This window comes from Chiloscyllium punctatum, chromosome 9 (assembly GCF_047496795.1).
Source record: "Chiloscyllium punctatum isolate Juve2018m chromosome 9, sChiPun1.3, whole genome shotgun sequence".
In the NCBI taxonomy this organism is placed as follows: domain Eukaryota; kingdom Metazoa; phylum Chordata; class Chondrichthyes; order Orectolobiformes; family Hemiscylliidae; genus Chiloscyllium; species Chiloscyllium punctatum.
Genome location: NC_092747.1, coordinates 49,090,842 through 49,107,184, shown reverse-complemented (window position 1 = coordinate 49,107,184; position 16,343 = coordinate 49,090,842). Strand labels below are relative to the sequence as shown.

The following is a 16,343-nucleotide window of genomic DNA, read 5'->3' as shown; positions in this document are numbered from 1 at the left end:
GATGTGACCCCCTAAATGGAGCCTGGTAACAGGATTCGGAAATACCAACCCTCCCCCAACCCAGTTAAGCTCTTTATAGGAGACCACCCCTCATTCTAACCCCTAGAGAGTATAATCCAATACCTTCTCATATGTCAGTCCTGCCATTCCAGGAATCAGTCTGGCAAACCTTTGCTGCACTCCCTCCATAGGCAGAACATCTCTCCTCAGGTAAAAAGACATCAAGTCTACACACAACACTCCAGGTGCGGTCTCTTCAAGGCCTTGTACAATGGCAGCAAGACATTCCTGCTCTTATATACAAATCCTCTCACTATGAAGGACAACATATTATTTGCCTTCAGCAAGACATTCCTGCTCTTATATACAAATCCTCTCACTATGAAGGACAACATATTATTTGCCTTCACCACCTACTGCATCCACATGCTTACTTTCAGCGAGTGATGTATAAGGACACCGAGGTCTTGTTGCATCTCCCCCTTTCCCAATCTCTCTCCATTGAGACAGTAATCTGCCTAAGCCCAGGAGCACACCTGCTTTGTCTGCCTTTTTTTCCTCCTTTTCTTTCACCTTTTCTCTTTTCCTTCATCATCTGAGGTCATGAGCAAGCCAGAGTGGTATCGGTTGGCTGCAGCAGTGCCCACAGCAAAGGCTCCTGACTGTGGTAGACCCAACGCATAGACTCAGGAACTCAGAGGTTGTCGGCTGCAGGGGTGGTGTTGCCCAGAAAAGGACTCCTGGCTGCAGCAGGCCCGCAGCATGGGCTCAGGGTCTTTGGCTGTGGCAGCAGTGTTTGCAGAAAGGACCTCTGGCTGCAGGACCTTGCAAAAGTCTCGTACGTGTGTTTCTGGCCTATTGTTCAGAAGATGAAATTTCTTTTGAATATTCATGCAATTTCTTTTTTGTTCCTAGTATCATGTGGAGGCTAGGTGCCCGAGTGCACTGGAGTGGAAGGACTGTAATCCTGGACTTGTTATTCCATTATTTTTCTATTTTGTTTTTATGATTTTATATTTTTATAATTTATTTTGAAGAATCTCTGTCCAAATACCTTTGTACCTAATATTGCGCTGTAACTGGCGACTTGTAAACTTCTGACTGTACTCACGTGAGACCGTGCGACAAAGCTAATTTTAGTTGTTCTTGTTTTTGATGCCAAAGGGATTAATCTCTCATATATCCAAATTAAACTTAATCTGCATGTATTTGCCCACTCAACTTGTCCAAATCACACAAACATCTCTACATCCTCCTCACAGCTCATGCTAACACTCTACTTTTATGTAATAAACTTGAGCATTTTCTTTACTATCAATGTCAGGCTAACCAGTCAATAATTCTCTTTTCTCTCTCGCCTTTTTTTTTCAAAAAAAGCGAGGTTACATTAGCTACCAATCCTTAAGTAATGTTCCAGTCTATAGGATCTTGAAAGATGACCATCAATGCATCCACTATTTCTAGGGTCACTTCCTCAGATACTTTGGAATGTAAATGATTGATTCTTGGGGATTTATTGGTCTTTAACTCCATCACCATTCCCCCAATACGGATTTCCTTTGGCTCCTCCCTCTCATCAGACCATGTTTCCAAACATTATTTGTGTCCTCCTTCAGAAAAGTAAAACCAAAACTTGCATTTAATTAATCTACATCTGTCTCCGTTTGAAGTTCCTCTGTTTCTGACTGTAAGGGACCTAATATTGGTCTTCAGTCATATTTTCCTCTTCACATGCAGAAATTTTTACAATCAGCTATTTCCCCACCAGCTCTCATTTTCTACCCTCTTAAGTAACTTTGTCCTGCTTTACCAAAATCTAAACTGTTCCCAATCATCAGGTCTACAAGCTTTTTTTGGCAATTATAAACACAAATGGTTGGTGTGTGGAATCGAGAAATGGCACATGGGCAAAACCAGTCATCACTTAAACAAAGGACAAGTTCAGTATGATGTAATAAAGATTCACATTACCTGAACATAACTTTATTTATGTTTTCTGCAAGTTTTTCCAGTAGAGATCGGTCTTTCAAGATTTTCTCTCTGGCATTTTCAATTACTCTTTGCTGCAAAGAAAAAGAACACAAACTCCATTCTTAATTGCCAATCTATATACTCCTATTTAAAAGATCAAGTTACCAATTCCATGTGGAGGGAAGTGTCATCATAGCTGAGCTCAGTGCTTTTCTAAAATATTTGGTATCCATGTGAATAGCCAGTGAGCCAAGTAATTTTATTCATTTTGGGGATGTGGATGAAGCCAGAAATATAATTATTTATTTTCTGGCTCTGAATATCTGTCTGGACCTTCCCCCACAACATGGTAGCTTGCTATTCTGGATTAGTGGTGCTGGAAGAGCACAGCAGTTCAGACAGCATCCAACGAGCAGCGAAATCGACATTTCGGGCAAAAGCCTTTCATCAAGAATAAAGACAGTGAGCCTGAAGCGTGGAGAGATAAGCTAGAGGAGGGTGGGGGTGGGGAGAGAGTAGCATAGAGTACAATGGGTGAGTGGGGGAGGAGATGAAGGTGATAGGTCAGGGAGGGGAGGGTGGAGTGGATAGGTGGAAAAGGAGCTAAGCAGGTCGGACAAGTCAAGGGGACAGTGCTGAGGTGGAAGTTTGAAAATAGGATGAGGTGGGGGAAGGGGAAATGAGGAAGCTGTTGAAGTCCACATTGATGCCATGGGGTTGAAGTGTTCCGAGGCGCAAGATGAGGCGTTCTTCCTCCAGGCGTCTGGTGGTGAGGGAGCGGCGGTGAAGGAGGCCCAGGACCTCCATGTCCTCGGCAAAGTAGGAGGGGGAAGTTGAAATGTTGGGCCACGGGGCGGTTTGGTTGATTGGTGCGGGTGTCTCGGAGATGTTCCCTAAAGCGCTCTGCTAGGAGGCGCCCAATCTCCCCAATATAGAGGAGACCACATCGGGAGCAACGGATACAATAAATGATATTAGTGGATGTGCAGGTAAAACTTTGATGGATGTGGAAGGCTCCTTTCGGGCCTTGGATAGAGGTGAGGGAGGAGGTGTGGGCACAGGTTTTACAGTTCCTGCGATGGCAGGGGAAAGTGCCAGAATAGGAGGGTGGGTCACCACCAGACGCCTGGAGGAAGAACGCCTCATCCTCCGCCTCGGAACACTTCAACCACAGGGCATCAATGTGGACTTCAACAGCTTCCTCATTTCCCCTTCCCCCACCTCATCCTAGTTTCAAACTTCCAGCTCAGCACTGTCCCCTTGACTTGTCCGACCTGCCTAGCTCCTCTTCCACCTATCCACTCCACCCTCCCCTCCCTGACCTATCACCTTCATCTCCTCCCCCACTCACCCATTGTACTCTATGCTACTCTCTCCCCACCCCCACCCTCCTCTAGCCTATCTCTCCACGTTTCAGGCTCACTGTCTTTATTCCTGATGAAGGGCTTTTGCCCGAAATGTCGATTTCACTGCTCGTTGGATGCTGTCTGAACTGCTGTGCTCTTCCAGCACCACTAATCCAGAATTTGGTTTCCAGCATCTGCAGTTATTGTTTTTACCTATGGTAGCTTGCTAGTTCACTTCATTTGGCAATTAAAAACAAAATCAACATATGGTCACAGGTAAGACAGGCTGAAGAACGGTAGTAGAGTTCTTTCCCTCCTCAAACAGTAGCAACAGCGGCATAGGTGATTGTGGCATTGGCCAGATTTTATTTTGTGATTAGACAAGAGTTTAGATGGTTCTTCCCCCTCTCCACACATTCCTTGCTGGTGTTATCCCAGTTGATGCTAATAATGGTCAAGTCGGATCTTAGAATGAAACGTGGCTTGATAGAGTAATTAGCACAACTAAATCAGTTCTGTGGCAAATCCTTTTTATTCACTTGATATTTTCTTCTTAATCCAAGTTCTTCCTCCAACCATTAACTACACTGAACTCTGCTCACAAATTACTTCAATTATTCCTTAAACTCATGTCTTTCACAGCCTTGTGGGACGTCTTCCTCTCTGATACTTCAACAGCCTTCTCCCTTTCTGATTCTCAACAGTTTGCCTCAAGGGTTTAAACAGTGAACTTAAATTAATGTAAACAAATCTCCAAACAACCTGGCATCACTCAGAACAAATCTAAAATGAAATTAAAAACAATTCTTCCCTTTTTAACACAACAAAAATATATTTTCAACTTAAAATGTGTTGTGCTCTCAATTTAGAACAAAGTTCTCAAACAATACTACATTAAGAACGTTCAGCGCAGTGGGATCAATAAAGCCACCATCCAGTTGACAGAACTGACAAATCAACTTCCAGCACATAATAGCATCTGAATCATAACTGTACTATATCGAATGAGAGTTTATGTACTATTTGGTACATATATCCACTGACTAGGAGAATCCCATAATCTAAGGCTAACTATTTCAATGTGATCTTCCAAATTCTCAAATGGTTCAAGCAGGAGGGACAAAGGGGATAGCAGTGTTTTAACTTTTGCAAAATTACAACTCTCCAAACCATGCAAAAGGGATGAGGCTGAGACTTTTCTCCCAGGTACTAATTCATAAAATGAATACTTGGAAGGTCAGAATTATCCATTCTCAAATAAGACAAACAGGAATTATCAACATCATGGTGTAAATGATGATATTGGATGGAGTTGTGTCCTTTGTGATTGTCTTCCTTCAAACAACTAAGAGACTATGATTCGTACTTTGGCTCACTAGCTAAATTTATGTACTTGTGAACATCATTTGACATTTGGATAAGCAGAACTTTACGAAGAAAAGCCGCCTTTTGACTGACTTTTAGACACTTGGCTATTTTGGTACTTACTGGAAAACTTTCAACAGCAATTTCTACTTGACCTTCTTCTACTTCATTCTCTGCAGTTTTGGGAACAGAATTCGGTCCTGATACAAAGCTACCTCTTTTGCGAGGGGAATCACTAAAACAGGAAAAATAAGACATAAAAAAAGTCAGCAACACGGATCAAATGTACAGATGAAAATTATGACGAAATAAAAGTTTGTTCAAAGTAGGATTGAATGGCAATAATTGTTGCGTTAAAGTCAAGAGTTTTAGATGCAGCTGTTCAGTTGGGGTCTGGAACACAGCTATAATTTTTAGGCACTTTTAGGAATGGACGACAGAGAGAGAAAAAGATGGTCTTGCTCCACGTAAAGAAGGTCCACATGCCTTTTGCCTTCCTAAATGCATTGCTACCCAAGCATACTTTCTTTCAATGACTGGAACATATTGAGCACCCAGGTTCCTTTATAGTCAAACATTTCCCAAACTATCACCATTTAAATGATGCCCTGCCAACTGCTTTTTTCCTACTGAAGTGGAAACACAGTTAACCATGTCATACTGCATTTGACATGGTTAACTGTTGATCAGTTAACAAGTTGATCAGTCAACTTGATGAAATCACCATGAAGTCACGTTACTTCTGCCTCACCCTCAAAATGTGGAGGAATCCTGATCAGCAAACTTGACAGTACTACATTGAATTTCCTCATCTAAATCATTGATTTTATTGCAAATAACTGGCAAACCTACTAGTTACCATCTTCTACTCTAAAAAAGGTCCATGCCTTCCTACTGTTTCCGATCAATTCTCAATTCATGCCAGAATATGACTGCCAATCTCATTCACTTTAATCTGAGCTGCTTAAAAATCAAGTGTCACCCAGTTAAAACAGAAATGAGGTGAAATTTTCTCCTCTCAAGGGTAATGAGTCTTTGAAACATTTTCCTGAAAAGGTTGGAGAAGCCGAATCCTTGAATATTTTAAAATCAGAGGTAGGTAGATTTTTGACAGAGCAAGGTGTAAGAAGTTATCAAGGGTAAGTGCTACGTGGATTTTGTTACAATTAGAATAGCCATGATCTTGCTGAATGGCAGAGCCTGAGATGCCAAGTGGCCTTCTTCCTCCTCGTTCACAAGTCAATCAATTTGAGATTTTTCAGCTTTGTTACCATTTCCGTTTCCCTGGAGAAACATGTTCAGGTTGTAATCTTCTGTCATAAGGTCCAGGAACGACAATGTGAAGAGCATCACCTAAATAAAAACAGAACATCTATTTTCACTAATACAAATCTGCTTCCATTGAATCATTGTGTAAAATGCTCATGTCTGGTCTGCCTTCCTGTACCACACAAAGCATCTAGCATCCCAATAATAATATAAGATAGTTGGGATTGTAAATAGTCATTGCCCAATATGTTTAATAACGGAGATTGTCAGAAAGATCTGGGTGCCCAAGTGCAGGAATCAAAAGGTGGAGCACACTGGTACAACAAGTAACTAGGAAATCTAACAAAATGCTCGTCTACTGTAAAAGGTAATTGAATACAAAAGTAGGGAGGCAATGCTTCACTTAGACAGAGTACGCATGGAACATTTAGAATACTGCGTAGAGTTTGGGCCTTATTCAAAGATGGATGCAGGTGCTTTGGAAGTAGGTCACAGAAAGGTGACATGGTCAACATCAGGAATAGGCAGGTAATTTATAAGGAAAGGATGGGCACATGATGGAGTTTAGAAAAGAGGCAACTTGATTGAAACATTTAAGGTTCAAGGAGTCTTGACAAGGTGGATGTGGCAAGGACATTTCCTCTTGTGGGAGAATCTAAAACTGAGGGTCACTGTTTAACAGTCATCTATTTAAGACTAGATGAAGCAATTTCCCTCAAAGGACTGAAACTCTTCCTCAAAAGGCAATGGAAACAGGGTCTTGGAGTATTTTTCTAACAGTGGTAGATCGATGAGTGGTAAGCAATAGTGAAGGATTTTCAGGATTAGATAGGAATGTGGAGTTGAGGTTACAATCAGATTAGCCATATTCTTAATGAATGAAGGAGCAGGCTTGAAAGGCCAATTGTCTCCTCCTAATTCACATGCTTATATCTTAAAAATAACTGTATCTTGCATATAAGCTTTGTAAATTAAGCCCTTAGATGCCATTCCTAGCACTTTAGGATTAAAGCTTTCTAAAAAGTCAATACAGATCACCAAAATGTAACCTTGAGTCCATCTTACAAGTGTTCAGATACATACCCTATTATAAAGGCAAAATTTGACACGTACACATCAAGACTGTAGTCAAGGAGGCAAAATGTTAGCATGGATATGCTCAACGAACTGATGTCAACATAACTAAACCTTGATCAGTTAATCACAACCAACTACTTCCAGGTGGAGTCACTGAATAGTCATTTGAAGTGGAGACCTTGCCTGAATTTGGTCTGTTTAGTTCAAGGACACGAAGACCACCTGATTTCTCTCCCAAACTACATCAGAGTTAAGTGCACCTAGAATAGTTTGGAATCAACCAAGTTGACAGCCACATTATAGACAGCTAAGCTACCAATTAAACCTATTCCATCCATGGAAGTAAACATTTCAACATTCCAACTTCCCTCGCTATCAAGATCCTGGGGATGACCATTGACCAAAAACTCAAATCAACTCATTATATGATTACAAGAGCAGGTCAGAGGTTAGGAATACTACAGCGATTAACTCACACCCTGACTCCCCAAAACCTATTCACCATCCACAAGGCACAACTTAGGATAGAACGAGTGCAGCTTCAGCAACACTAGAAGCTTAACACCATTCAGGATGAAACAGCCTGCTTGAGTATCATAACATCCAACCTCTCTATCACTGATGCTTAGAAGTAGCAGTGTGCACAAACTACAAGATGAACGGCAGAAATTCATCAAAAAATCCTTATAAACCTTCCAAACCAATGACCACTTCCATCTAGAAGAACAAGGGCAACAGATACATTGAGAACACCACCACCTGTGTTTTCCTCCATGCCACTCCCCATCCTGATTTGGAAATATACCTCTGTTCCTCCATCGATGTTGGGTGAAAACCCTGGAACTACCTCACCCTCCCAAACCTGCTCACGGCATTGTGGGTTTATCTCAAGTACGTGGACTGCAGCGTTTCAATGTAGCAACTCTCCAACACATTCTCAAGAACTAAGGTTAGGAAATAATTGCTGACTGGACAGTAATGACCAAGAATGAATAACAAAAATCCAAAATTAATCTACTTACCATTTGGGTTGGTAACAGAACGACTAAAATCCTGTGAACGGTTCTGGTTTGCACAAACATCAGGTCGAGGTTGTGGAATAACTGGACTGGTTCCAGGGCCATGTGCTATTACAACTGGGTTTGCAGGAAGAGGTTTAATAATCCTCTGCTCAGTTTGTGGAGAAATTGACAAGAGGCTGGTGTTAGCCCTGGTCACCTGCCTTGAACAATTTCCTCGTCGTCTTAATTCACTTAAAGCATTTTTGGTGCGAGCTATGGGGAACAAGATTAATTTATTTTAAAAGAGGGTTGAATATCCCCTTGACAATCATAAATCGGTAAACTGCTATGAAATGAATACTGACAAAATCTACTTAAAATTAAAATTCAAGACATTTATTGCTATCACTATCTCTACTGTGCATCAAGAAACGAATGTAGAAACTAACCTGAAATGAAAGAAAGCAGAGAAACTATAACACATGAGAAAGTTTGACCAATGTTAGCCTTGACCAAAATTATTTCATACAAAATACTTTATGAAAAATACCTCTCTGGTTTGTAGCAAGTGCTACAGAGCTCTGTTGCAGACTCCTGGAAGTAAAATAAATACAGCAGTTAGATACAGTAATAAGAAACCTTTCAATTACATTTCTGGTCAATCCAGTGCAGTATTTGATGTTGTCAACTGGGAAGGCTTTCAAGTCACATTCAAGGACCTGCAACCTCTAAGAAAGTGCCTCTACTCCAGGTGTATAATCTGACAAAATAGATATCCATAAACAAGAATATTTGGGAAGAAGTGGTCAGGAGGAATAGTTTTTTTCTGCTTTAATCATTTTATAGGGTGAGGGCATTGCTGGCTAGGCCAGTACTCATTGTCCATCCCTAATTACCCAGAGGGCAGTTAAGAGTCATTCACATTGCTGAGAATCTGGAGTCACATGTAGGCCAGACCACATAAGAATGACAGTTCTCTCCCCTAAAGGACATTAGTGAACCAGATGAGTTTTTCCGACAATCGGCAACGTATTCATGGTAATCACTGGATTCTTAATTACAGACATTTATTGAATTCAAATTCCACCATCTGCTGTGGCAGGATTCAAACCCAGGTCATACATGTTACCTGGGTCTCTGGAAAATACTGTTCAATGATAACATCATTGCCATAACATAAATGCCATCACCTCCCCTGGAAGCAACTTTGCATATTTAGACTAACTCCATGACAGAACGCGACAAGCAGATGTTTTTAACTCTTAAGCTTGGGTTATTTTCTTAAATGATCCTCTTGTACTTTCAGTTTGGCTGATCTCAATGCAGCGCCTGATGGAAGTGGATGGTTATATAATTTACATTATGTCCTGCATCTGGGCCAGTTTAAAGGTATTGTACTGAGGATGGAAGTACAGTTGTTAGAATGAGGTAAAGGGAATTTTGTTTTGCATTGAATAATATTGCAATTAATGGGCATGCTTCATGTGAACACTTCATGCCTGACTTGAAGTATCCCATCTCGGCTTTGAGAGTTTTCTACAAACATGACGGCGCATTCTAATTGCCAATATTTCATTTAAAAATATAATAACTAGTATAAGTCTTAGTTGAGACAATAATTACCTAATTTGGGAAAGTGTGTACTCCAGTTTCCTCCAAAGGGATGGCAACACTGCAGGTGCTTCTGGCATTGAATCTAGAAAAAGGGAAGAGGAGGATAAAAATTCAGTCTTGCCAAAAGAAACTAGGACATCTCTACTGAGATTAGTGGACAGAAGAATCTACTCTACAGGGCCCATACTTAAACCAAGAACTCAAAGTCTATCGTGAGTGTGCTGGAGCAAGGTATTCTCATTCTTGCTTCAAGGGGTGACTTCAAAGAGATTTATAAAATCATTAGGGACATGGAAAGAGTAAATAGACAAGGTCTTTTCCCTGGAGTGTGGGAGTCCAGAACTAGAGGGCATAGGTTTAGGGTGAGAGGGGAAAGATATAAAAGGGACCTAAGGGGCAACTTTTTCACGCAGAGGGTGGCAAGTGTATGGAATGAGCTGCCAGAGAAAGTGGTGGAGGCTGGTACAATTACAGCATTTAAAAGGCATCTGGATGATTATATGAATAGGAAGCATTTGCATGGATATGGGCCAAGTGCTGGCGAAGGGGACTAGATTAATTTATAATATTTGGTCAACGTGGATGAGTTGGACCAAAGGGTCTGTTTCCACGCTGTACATCTCTATGACTAAGAGAAGGGAGTAGTTTCATTTTTACCTGCCCTAATTCCTATGCTTTTGGTACAACACGTGCCAGTTCAGATTTCATGTCAAAGAATGGAATAATCCTACTGAAAAAACTTTGAAGCATATAAGTGTTCAAAGATTTATCAGAATCTAATTTAAAAAGTATACTTATTTTTGAAAAACTGTCCTCTAAAATAACTTCTCACCAAATTATTCTTGTACAGTTCTGGACAACATCTACTTGCATTGTGCTAATGAAGACATGCTGCACAGAAATTTAACTGCATCAAAAAATTGACACCAAGCCAAAACAGGATTTTTTCTTCTTTTCATTTGTCCCTTATTTCCTTTAGTTGCTTTCCTTTTCAGGATACTGCCATATACAACTCCTCTAGACAAATCATTTGTTTCTTTATATACCTTTCTCCAATAAACCCTTTGTCATTTCATCTGTCCTGTCTCCTACCCTATCACTTGCCTTCTCTTTAGTTTTCCTTCTGCATGCTTTCTTCCACACTCAACTGACGGACATACAAGAGGTTAGAAGTGAATGTAGGTTGACTGCAAGTGAAGATAAATTTAGCCATTTCATTGTTTAAGCAGAGCAAACTGCTGTAAATAAAAACAATGCAAAGGAGGAATAAACAGAGTTGGGCATCCTGTGATATCACAAAACCGATGAGGCACATGGATGACCAGGGCACAGTTATGAACGAATCCTTGGGTATGGGAAGAACAACCACTGCTCGAGAGGATCAAGGTACTAGATAGCTATGTCTGAAATCAAATGAGAACAATCCCACTCAGCTGGCGAACATAAAGCATTGGAGGTTGGTGGTAACTATTAAAAACTAGCTCCAAGAAAAACTGAGAATTGTGGAAATGCAAATCCTGCTGAGGAAGTCAAGACTTTGAAGGGCCTTGAGATTGGATTGGCTGAATATAATCAGCAAAATGAGTGGACTTCAAACCAATTTTCAAATTGTAAGGTCTGTCTTAGTTGTTTCTGCCATTTAATGTGCAATTTGTAGTTTATATTCAACCTCAAATTGCTTGTTAATTTGTCAATAACTCATGTAAATTGTATTTTGAGTATCAAATAGATAGCACTATCCAAAAATCAACAAAGCAAATGTATAGTAAAGCATTTCTGTTCAAAACTGAAGAATCCCGCAGCTTTATTCTGTTTGTCAAATAATTGGAATTTTAAATTATCAACTTTAAAAAAGTTACTGGTCTTTAGAGATCATAGTAGTATAATGATGCAATATGTTATGTTGAATGTACTAATGTTACAGAATGTTACAGAACAGTATTACCCAGATATTTGATTCTTCCAGCTTCCTTTTAGGTCTACTTTATCATTCTTCACCACAACTTGCACACATTGTATCTCAACACTTTTACGTTCTTTATTGTCAATTCTTTGTTGTACTGTGATTACCCAAAGCTACAGGAGAAATTATTAGCTGCAATTATCAGATAAATGAGAAAACACTTTCATAGAACCCAAGCGTACAGAGCACATGCTATGCTTACCTCTTGCTTTCATAACCACATACTCATTAAGAATAGTTTTCAAGTTTTTTCCAAAAAGTGACTGAAAGAGAATAAATTCAGTATTAATAAACAACACGAAACTACAAATAACTTTGGTTGGACAGTGTAACCAAAGTATAAAAGATAGAAACTGACAAATATTCCTGAGGTCAATTAGAATCTGGGCAGAGAGAAACAGAGTTAATGTTTCATGTTAATGACGATACCTCAAAACTGAAGTTAGAAACGTACTGTATATTAAGCAAAAGAAAAGGGAAAAATGGGAGGTGGGTAAGAACAAAAGGGATATTAGATAGTATCATAAACAGATTCACTAACAAAGAGGGGTTCATGATGCAAATCATTATGAAACCAAGAAAAAAGATAAACTAGAAGAGATGTAAATAGGTTTGACAGAAACATTACCAAACATTGCAGTCAGAAAAAAAACTATGGTTAATAATTCTGAGTGAAACTTTCTGAACGATGAATCCAGAATGGCACGGTTGGACTTTCCAAAGAGCAGCAGTCTCTCATAAATTGGTACTCCACCCTCTCTTCATTACTAAAGAATAGGTGGCATTTCTGAGAGGAGAATCCACTAAATAGGCCTCCTTTAGGAAGGGCCAGAGTTGTAGAGGGGGGCGTGGATCCTGAGTGAAAGAGGGAGTATCAGGTCAGGAAAAGGTGCACTTGAGTGTGCGCGAGGCAAGTATAGGGTCATCAGAACCCTCTGAATTTAAATAGATACTTTCAGGAAGTTCCAAGCAGAGAGAAATCGCCCAACAGAATCTTTAATTTCCTACTGAACTTCCAACAATGGGGAGTCCCAAGGTCCTAATGTGCAACTTTCAGCTATGCTGGAAGAACAGGCAAGTGGCCAATGGAAAGTCTGGCCATACAGTACAATTCTTCAATATTATGTTAAGATACATTGGAACAGAGCAGGAAAGCAAGAGGAGAGAAGTGGGGTGGCAGGGAACCAATTTTTTTGGTCACAAAACAGAGCACCAAATAACGCATACTAAAATTGAGACTTGCATGAAGTAGATTTAAAATACTTAGCAAAACATGAGAAATGAAGATAATTATTTAATGCAGATATTTGTCATGGTTAGTACAGACTGGAAAAGGAGCAGAGGAGTGGGAACATTTGGATAACTCCTTCAAATAAATGCGTCATGCTTGGCAACCCTGCCAAACAATTCCAATATTCAATATTTCAATTGATAAAATTTTCATTACTTGAAGTCACTTATATATATGACATTTTGATTTTGCATACAGAGGTGCTGGTGATAGATGACATCTTAAAATGAATAAAGGTGGATAAGTCCCAGGACCTGGTCAGGTGTACCCTAGAACTTTGTGGGAAGCACACCAAGCGATTGCTGGGCTCCTTGCTGAGATATTTGTATCATCAATAGCCACAGGTGAGGTGCCGGTAGACTGGAAATTGGCTAACATGATGAGACTTAAATGCAGTAAGGAAAAGCCAGGGAACTGTAGACTTATAGAATACGTGAGCATGATAGCAATGGTGGTGGGCAAGTTGTTGGAGGAAATCCTGAGGGACAGAATTTACATGTCTTTCAAAAGGTAAGGACTCATTAGAGATAGTAAAGTTTATGCATGGAAAATAGTGCCTCACTAATTTGATTGAAGTTTTTTGTTTAAAAAGCTAATGAAGAGGATTGAAGATGGCAGAGCAGTGGATGTGATGTATATGGACTACAGTCAGGTGTTCGACAAGGTTTTGTATGGTAGACTGGTTAGCAAGGTTAACACAGGGAGAACTAGCCACATTGATACAGAACTGGCTCAAAAATAGGAAATAGAGCTTGGTGGTGAAAGGTTGCTTTACAGACTGGAGGCCTGTGACCAGCAGTCAGCAACAATGATCAGTGCGAGGTCCACTGCTTTTTAGTTATTTGTATAAATAATTTTGGTGTGAACACAAGAGATACTGTTAGTAAATTGGAGGACACCAAAATTGCTGGTGTTGTAGACAGCTATGAAGAGTACCCCAGAGAACAATGGGATGTTGATCAGATGGACCATTGGGTCAAGGAGTGGCAGCTTGACTTTAGTTTGAATAAAGTCAATAGTATGATTTTAATACTTAATGGTAGGATGCAGGGGAATGTTGCTGAACAAAGAGACGTTGGAGGGCAGGTTCATAGTTCCTTGAAAGTAGAGTCGCAGGTAGTCAGGATAGTGAAGGCAGTGTTTGACACGTTTGCCTTTATTGGTCTGTCAATTGAGTATAGGAGTTGGGAAGTCATTGTTGTGGCTGTACAGGTCTTTTCCCCAGGGTAGCAGAGTCCAAAACTAGAGGGCATGGTGTAAGGCGAGAGGGGAAAGATTTAAAAGGGAGCAACGTTTTCCATGCAGAATGCTGCATGTACGGAATGAGCTGTCAGAAGAAATGGTGGAGGATGGTACAACTGCAACATTTAAAAGGTATCTGGATGGCTATATAAACAGGAAGGTTTTATAGGAATATGGGTCAAATGCTGGATTAGATTAATTTAGGATATCTGGTTAGCATGGCCGAATTGGATCAATGGATCTGTACAGCTCCATGACTACCTTAAAATTATTCCTCCTGTAAACATCTGGATTTTGTAGTATAAAAGGTTAGTGTAAAAATTGTAGCAAAAGTCATCACTACTTTTTCTGGAATCATAAATGACCATTTCCATAATAAGTGAGACAAGGAGGTTTTTAAAGTGACAGCTTTTTAACAAACTTCAACAGATCCCTGTTGGTATATTTTTCAAAATCTATCATGAGAGGCGAGTTTCTCTTGCAGGGCCAACATTTATCGCTCACAGATTTCCTTCCTATTGCCTTCGTCAGCTGTTGTGGTTCATTTCGTGTAGATAGACCCACATTACTGTTTGTAAGTTCCAAGATTTATACGCAGGACAGGAACACTGACTGCAGATTCAGGATGGTGAGTGGGCTTGAAGGAGACCTTGCAGGCAATCATGTTTCACATGGCAAGTGTCCCTGTCCTTCTACATGACTGGGGTGGTAGGTTTGGAAACTGCCTCAGGAACTTTAATGATTTTCTGCATTGCAGATGGTACAGCTTACAGAAGTGTTTTTCCTCAAAATATAACATAACTGTGCATGTAATATGTATACTTATTGACAAAATTGTAATTAGTACAGTTTAACATTTATAAATACTGTATCTAAAATCAAGCTTCATTGAAATCTTTACTTTCACAATGTCCAACTGAGAAATCATAAATCTAATTAGCAAATTAAGTCTATCAATCTCATTAACACAACACAGATTTGATTACATAGATTGGAGACTTTGATTTATAAGTTACATATTTTTAGTGACATATCTGAGAAGGAAGATAGAATTTTAAAAAATAACAAAAACAAGTGCAATAATAACTCGTCAGTATATTTCAAAGCTTTTATAGTCAACTCTTGCTCACTGAAGGACAAAGTGCAACACATACTCCATGAAAAATGAAATCACCAATAATCTTAAAATGACCATGTCATTTTATTGATCACCCAAAGAACAGCAATCAACAAAGCAGCTAGACAATCACTCATTATAGTCAAGATAGAAAAACACATCGGTAGGAATGGTCAAACTGTACACTCCTTTATAATGTCTCAAGTTCTATATCCAGCTCTGGTCACTGATAATCAAAGAAGAGACTGAAGCACAGAATAAGATCTTGAAGGAGGAAATATGAGGAACTTGGGTTTTTAAGCTTGAAAAAGGCATGTGTGAAAGCTGATATTAAGAGGCCAAGACCCTCAGAAAGTGGAAAAGTTTAGAATGTTAATTCAAAAATAAAAAGACGACAGGTTTAAAATAGGAAAAAAATTAATGACTTGTAGGATAGTAATTCTTCGTTATGAACACATGGAATGAACTTGCATATTAAATATTTGAGAAATAATAAAGAAAAATGCACACTTGAAAAACTGCAGTTTTCAGCTTAGGCTGTCTGCACACAAGGATTTGCCCACTGAGATAAAGATACAAGTTATCATAGACACATCCTGCTTGAACATGTAGGCCCAAGTAATAAAAAGTGGAACTTTATTCATCTTCAGGCATTGTGTCAGGGACTGCTTCAACTTTTTTTTGGGATGGTGTGGTAAAATTCCTTCTGATTTATTATGGGGGAGGTCTGCTGAGAGGTCCTTAAATGGGCCTTTGATTTCCATCAATACTTTATAACGCAAATTATACAATGCATTCTATACCAGTAAACAAGCAGGCACCAGCCCATCCGTGGTACTGTGTTCGGCATACTCCTTTAGATCTCCACTTTCCAATATAAAGGTTCTGCAAGTATTAGAAAGCTTTTCTTGCTGCAGGTATCCTACAAGAAAAGCACAATAAAGTTGTTTGTCAATAACCTATACATGAAGTGATATTTTAAAATAAACGTTGTTTCAGACATTCTAGCAGTTAAAAAAAACAAAGCATAGGTTTCTACTGTAAAAAAGTGACAAAGGAAATTCAGAATCAAGATCAAATCACAGGT

General features: G+C 39.5%; 1 protein-coding gene across 1 annotated transcript in view; it reads right to left on the bottom strand.

Annotated features, from left to right (window-relative positions):
• npat (nuclear protein, ataxia-telangiectasia locus) overlaps positions 1-16,343 on the bottom strand; it is a 43,321-nt gene that overhangs the window by 24,405 nt on the left and 2,573 nt on the right. Inside the window, exons 2-9 of the mRNA XM_072577470.1 lie at positions 16,060-16,178; positions 11,809-11,869; positions 9,653-9,725; positions 8,580-8,623; positions 8,051-8,302; positions 5,954-6,035; positions 4,806-4,917; positions 1,972-2,063 (exon numbers count right to left, since the gene is read on the bottom strand). Of these exons, the coding sequence (XP_072433571.1) occupies positions 1,972-2,063; positions 4,806-4,917; positions 5,954-6,035; positions 8,051-8,302; positions 8,580-8,623; positions 9,653-9,725; positions 11,809-11,869; positions 16,060-16,178 (835 nt within the window). The remainder of the gene's footprint in view (positions 1-1,971; positions 2,064-4,805; positions 4,918-5,953; positions 6,036-8,050; positions 8,303-8,579; positions 8,624-9,652; positions 9,726-11,808; positions 11,870-16,059; positions 16,179-16,343) is intronic.